Genomic DNA, 6164 nt, shown 5'->3' with positions numbered 1-6164 from the left:
GCCCCGCCCACCGTTGCCGGGGTGACCGTTGCCAGGGTGACGGCCGCCGGGCCCGGTGCGCACCCGAGGCCTACGGGGCCCACCGCGGCCTGCGGGCCCCGCGCAGCCCCCCCGCCCCGGCCCTGCCCAAGCCTGGCCCCGGTGGGCGGCCACCGCCGGTGTCCCCCACACAGCCCCGCGCTGCCACCCCCCTCATGGGCTAGCACAGGGGCTTTCGGCTCCCCAGGGAGCGGCGTTGCCTGCTTCAGTCAGCAGATCATAACCACTCTGCGTCTGGAGCAGCCCCGTGGGGCTCTGAGAGCAGGGAACAGGGAGCCGCTGAGGTGTGGGTGGGTGAGAAACATCGCCCAGCACATGGGTTCCTGGAAACCTACCGGTTTCCATTTGCTATAAATACTTACCATGTGCACAAACATCTCCCCAGTGATTTAAGGGCAGGAATATTTACTGGAAACAAATGAGTCACTGGAGCATTTTTAAGTAACAGCCTGACACAGCGGTTTCAGCTTCCAAATGCTTTGACCCCAGTAGTTGAGGTGCCAGCAGACGCTGGCAGCAATAACTCAATAGTATTACACATACCCACGTGAAGAGGTAAACCTTTATACTTTTCTCCTGTCCAGACTGAGGTCACAACCATTGCTATGGTACGCTACGTACACTAGTACACTATGGGGAACTTATCGCACAGTTGTCAGGACCCACTGCTGCTCCCCCTGTACACCCTTCCCCACACCAGGATACACAGCAGAGTTTGGGAACACATGTCCAGTTGTATATTGTACAGAAAGATTATAAAAGTCCCATAACTAGCACTGCGTTAGGAGTGAGTTTATGGCACTAGAGCACACAAGATAATCGCTAGGTGGTGGTATCTAAAATTAGAGCCGTAATTTAGGCTTTTGTTCCAATGTGAATGGGGAAAGCATGTTTTCTGTGTTTAGAGTGCCTTGAATAACAATCGTTTTATTACACATCCTATTGTGACACCCTGTGGTTTAACACAGTATTACAAATACTGCCAAATCACTATTTAGACCACATGAATGCATAAAACAAGGCTAAATGGAACTAGCAGTGGTAATTTGTACCTGCCAACTTCAGACATAGTTTGGCTGACTATGACCTTCCATATAACTTTAATCATTCTCCAAAAAACATGTCAATGTATGAGAAGAAATCACATTGGACAAGAGGGAGTAGCACACTTTTTTTGTTCCACATTTGCTAGAAATTGTATTATCTTTGCCCTTTCTGATAAAAGATCTACAAGTCAATACGTTGGTCATTTGTGTTATTCTTGTAAGGGACCATAAATCCACATTTTTTTTAGGGAGCATTCATAATCCAAGAATTAAGCCTCTTCAAATAGAAATGAGAAGCACACAACAACCTTCGCACAACTGCAGTAGACCCCAAGGTTGTATAAACCATGTGTGTTAACTGCAATCATGCTCACATCTCTTGCGCTATTATCAAAGATTATTTTTCCCAGGTCAAGGAACACAGCATTCTCAGCTACGTAAACTGCTATTCCTCCCACCTCATGAAAATGGGGTTGGGAACTCAACTGCAGGTGATTCAATAGACTGCAATTACCCATCAGTTAGTCCTAAACCAATACTCCAGCCTACCAGCCCCAGCATGCAGAGGAATGGTTCCAATGACACATGAAATTGAGGTCTTGGCCCCCTGACATCATCAGTAAGCTTTGGCATTTTTCTCACAATTAGTTGGATGAGAGGTCTACTTAGATCACAGCTGGGGAATTAGCATTGTTCATTAACAGCACATTTCTATTTCCTCAAGCTATGGTACTTTGGGCCCCAAACTAAACAGCTGGATGTTCACCCAGTTCAAAGAGCTGAGCCTTCAGGTAAGACTGCTGATGAAGACAGACATAACAGAAAATGTATCTTCATTTAAGCCTTTCAAAAAGGGAGCAAGACTAGGCTCCTTTGACAAGGCTGTATTTTGGCCTTATTATGTGGGACAAGGAACAGTTAATAGCTTCTGTTTTCGTTTTTGCCCCAACTGCAAGAAAACACCAATACAAGTCTAGATTTCTACCTTGGGGGCAATAAATTATGAAGAATTATGCTGTGCACGCCTCTGTGAGCACTATCCCTCCTGTGAATTGCTTAGGGATGGCCTGGAAGGACAGGGTATGGCTTTATAAATCAGTACTTCCAACAACATTCAGAAACCAAGAGACACTGTAGAAAACTGATTTCACATTGATATATGTTATTGTCAAGTACAATGCTGCATTGTGCCAGATCATTTCCAGAAGGATTGAGAGCTGTGACATTAACATGTATTTCAGTCTTTCATCTTATGAGAGACTCAGTTTAGCCTTGCATGACCTAAGCAAAACTAGCAGTGTTTCACCCTAATTTTAGTTTTCTGTCTACCACCACCCCCCAGTTTCCTCCAAGTGTTTTTCATAGTAGGGTGATGGTTGGACCAGATGATCTTGAAGGTCTTTTCCAACCTTAATGATTCTATGATTGTATTAAAGCTCTCACTCTAAATACAGAAACAAAAAGTTGGCTTAGAAAGGGTGACAGTTTATTAAATCCATAAGAGATTATACACAAAAATAAGTTACTTGCATAGAGAAAGTTTAAAGAGCTTCAGACAAGATTAACTCTGAAGTAGGCAGAGGCTTGATCCAGCGTGAAGAGTTTCTATCATCTGCATCTGAACAATAGAGTAAACTGTAAGAGTCATTCAACTACAACTTGCAGTCACAAGGCAGTAAACCATGGCTGGGAAGGACTCGGGCCATTCAGTCAGATTTGCTATGCTTTCTCAGCATTACAATGAAGCACCAGTTTTCCAAAACTTGACCAAAAGCCTTATCCTGGGCAGGTGGGAGACCAACCTGCTGGTACAATAAACAACTTAATGCCCTAATGCTTGTGTCTACATAGCCATATTAATCCTCACAGTGTGGAGAAATAAAGATTCGCTTGTGCTGTCAGAAAGCTCTCTGCTATATTCTCAACACTGATCAAAGGTCAACTACAAAGCCTAGAGCAGTTAGATGTATGACAGCAGCACTACCATGCTGTGTTGACCTAAGACTATTTTAAACCATCTCATCTTGTTCCACAGCTTATACCTGTTGTGCTGACGGTTCCCATTAGATGGCACTGCAATTGCTTCTGTTGACTTGAAGGCAGTTTGAGATGCTCTCATCAGAGCTGCATACCTACAAAGAAATACAACCAGGCTCAGCACCACTTAAGCATGCTTCCAGTAGTCTCACTCTTCCATCCAGTTTAATTATCCACATCTGGCACACAAGTCTTACATTCCTACTGCACAGAGCAAGGAAGGTATGTCTGCCTGCAAGAGATGTTTTATTAAAGTTAAGTTTAAAATCAATACCTTGCCACAGTTTATTCTTGGTTAATTCAAGGCTCTGAGTAGGGTTCTAGTATTTAGATCAAGACCTTAAAAGGTACTTGAATTGGCAAGCACCTGTTCTCAGGGCTTTTTTTTTTTTTTGAAAGAACATGCTATCAAATTAAGTAAGCTTGGAAGAATTTTAGGAAAGCATTTGACAAGCAGCTTTTTTTCCCCTTGGCTCAGGCTTTCAGAAGTTAGGTCCAAGATTCAGAGAGGAAATTATGTCTATTTTATTGAAGTGACCAGTAGTATACAGAATTCCTGATTTGCCTGAGCTCCCCACCAAGCCCTGAAGCTTCAGCGTAATCTCAAAGTACCACAACTACAGCTTACCCAGCCTTGGAGATGGGGTGGCTGCTCCCTTTACAGTCATGGTCCAGAGGATGCCGATGCTTTATGCAGAAATTACCATTGCACTGTTCACAAACTACCTTCATCATCTCTTTTCTTTTGCAGCCTGGCTTTAAGCACTTGTTTGTGAAGATCTAGAAAACACAGGAAACTACATTAGCAATACCTGGTTGCTTTCTGAGATCAGCTTCCAAGCAGCGACCATGCTGAAGCATGAATGCTCAAGCACTCTTAGAACAAAAAAGAAACAGAACAAGCTTCTATACATTCTGCTGTCAGAAAATGAAGCTTCACAAGCATTAGGCAAACAGATTTCAACAGCAGTTTTCTCACCTTCTCCTTTTGCTGTGCTGGATTGTATTTGCAGTCCTTATCCATGTGGGCTCCAACCACAACATCTGGTATTTCCCCCTTCTGTACTGGGACAGGTGCATTACAGAGTGGACACACCGGAACCTGCACATTCTGAGAACACACCACACAGATTAGAAGTCTGACCCAGTTACTGTTCTGCCCTTCCCCTTTTCTTAGCCATGGGTAATGACAGTATATTTGCAAGTGCTTTATGTTCTACTCATTTACTAATGCTCTTAAAGATGTCCTTCATGAAGGTAACTGTATATTTGTATCCAAAAAGCCCAAAGTGCTATGCCAAATAAGTTTGTACCAACATATTCAATAAATTCACTTTAAATGTGATTGTAGGCTTCCTGAAACTGTAGTCTTGAACACTACACAGCCCAAGTATGAACGAGAGATTAATATTCAGCCCCATTTTTCCTATTTATTTATCCTGTAGTTTCATGCTTGCTGTCTTGCAGCTCAAAAGAATACGGGCTGCAGAAAGTTTTAGGCCACACTACATTAAAGTATAAAGCACCCCTCTTTGGGAAGGTGCAGAAAGAAACTAGAATCCAGCAGTAGTAAGCTCAGAAGTGTTGTCCCATTGCAGCTGAAGTTCAGCTGTATCATTAGCTTATCTCGTGGTTCTCCCACCTGCTTTTATTGATACCACAGGTCAAATTTCAGAGCAGCCTTTCTGCATGATTTAGCAACTCTGCAGTGTCAATTACTGACTCACGTACAGGAACTTACTTTCTTGTAGGCAGAGCCACACTTGTGGTCATCATAACGGATATGGTCTTTGCAGAAGACTTCCCCACACGCATCACATTTCAGAGGAAGGAAGTCTGGGTAAGGAATGAAGAGAGAAAACAGATTTGTATACAGCAGAGCTAACAGCTTTACAGCGCACTTACTGAAGACAAATAAATCCTAAAGCAAATCATCATTTTGGTGTAGTCACAACCCAGGTAACTGTAGGAAGAGGATGCATTTTTTCATAAACACTGAAAGACAAAAGTTAAAACTGAAAACTTTTCCCTCTTTTCCCCCCGTGCTAGACCAACACAAACCATCAATACCTCAGGAGTTCTTAGAACACTGAAACTTTTCAAGAGGCATTAGCCAGAAGCTTGGGATTGAAGTACAAAACCAAAACCCCATCTCAAAAGATATTTTCCTTCAAACACAAAAGCTCCATAGGTTTATTAACAACACACCAGCATGAAATGCTACAGCCTTCACCATTACTCTTCTACGGGATCTATTTAGGAGGTGCTACAGAAGAAGCCCGAGCATCTGGTAGTAACCAGCGCACCCCAATACAGAACCCAGCTCATCAAGAAGGGGACGGGGAACGGAGGACAACCCCCCCCCCCGGCTCTCACCCAGCCTCCTGCAGGCGCGCTCGGCGCAGTGCCGCCCCAGCTCCGGCAGCTCCATGCCCGCCCGCCCGGTGCCGGCCCCGCCGCCTTTATGCCCTCCTGCTGACTCAGCCCCCGCCCGCTGCTGAGTCACGCTCCCGCCCGCCCCGGCCCCCGCCGATGACGTCACGGCGGGGAGAGCCAATGGGACCCCCGGGCCGCCGGCGCCGGCTGCTGCGCGCGCTAAGGGGGCGGCCAATCGGAGGGCGGGGGTGGGGATGTGCTGAGTCATGGGGAGGTGTGGTGGGGCGGGGCGGGGCTGGGATTGGGGATTGGGGATTGAGATTGAGATTGAGGATTGAGATTGAGGATTGAGATTGGGGATTGGGATTGGGGATTGAGATTGGGGATTGAGATTGAGGATGGAGATTGAGATTGAGGTTGGGGATAGGGATGAGGGTTGGGATTGGCATTGAGATTGGGGATGGAGATTAAGGATAGGGATGGGGATAGAGATGAGGGTTGGGATTGAGATTGGGGATGGGGATAGGGATTAGGGATAGGGAGGGGGATTAGAGATTGGGGTTGGGGAGGGGGATTAGGAATGGGGATAGGGATGAGAGTTGGGATGGGGATTGGGGATGGGGATAGGGATGAGAGTTGGGATGGGGATTGGGGATGGGGATGGGG

The 6164-nt window shown here is 45.6% G+C and overlaps 1 protein-coding gene across 5 annotated transcripts; it reads right to left on the bottom strand.

Annotated features, from left to right (window-relative positions):
• Positions 1-2549: 2549 nt before the first annotated feature.
• ZFAND2A (zinc finger AN1-type containing 2A) lies at positions 2550-5620 on the bottom strand. 5 transcript variants are annotated; one of them, XM_035549210.2, is made up of 6 exons: positions 5499-5620; positions 4864-4958; positions 4102-4233; positions 3751-3902; positions 3128-3217; positions 2550-2703 (listed from the first exon to the last, which is right to left on the bottom strand). In XM_035549210.2, the coding sequence occupies exons 1-6, from the start codon at positions 5551-5553 to the stop codon at positions 2694-2696; spliced, it is 534 nt and encodes a 177-aa protein (XP_035405103.1). In that variant the 5' UTR covers positions 5554-5620; the 3' UTR covers positions 2550-2693. The 5 variants fall into 5 exon arrangements, with proteins under 5 accessions (XP_035405103.1, XP_050569880.1, XP_035405102.1 ...); XM_050713923.1 differs by having other exon boundaries at positions 2550-3354; XM_035549209.2 differs by having other exon boundaries at positions 2550-3217.
• Between the last annotated feature and the right edge of the window lie 544 nt (positions 5621-6164).

The sequence above is a fragment of the Cygnus atratus genome, chromosome 15 (assembly GCF_013377495.2).
Source record: "Cygnus atratus isolate AKBS03 ecotype Queensland, Australia chromosome 15, CAtr_DNAZoo_HiC_assembly, whole genome shotgun sequence".
In the NCBI taxonomy this organism is placed as follows: Eukaryota; Metazoa; Chordata; class Aves; order Anseriformes; family Anatidae; genus Cygnus; species Cygnus atratus.
The sequence above is the reverse complement of the archived record's forward strand: the minus strand, read 5'-3'. Positions and strand labels throughout refer to the sequence as shown.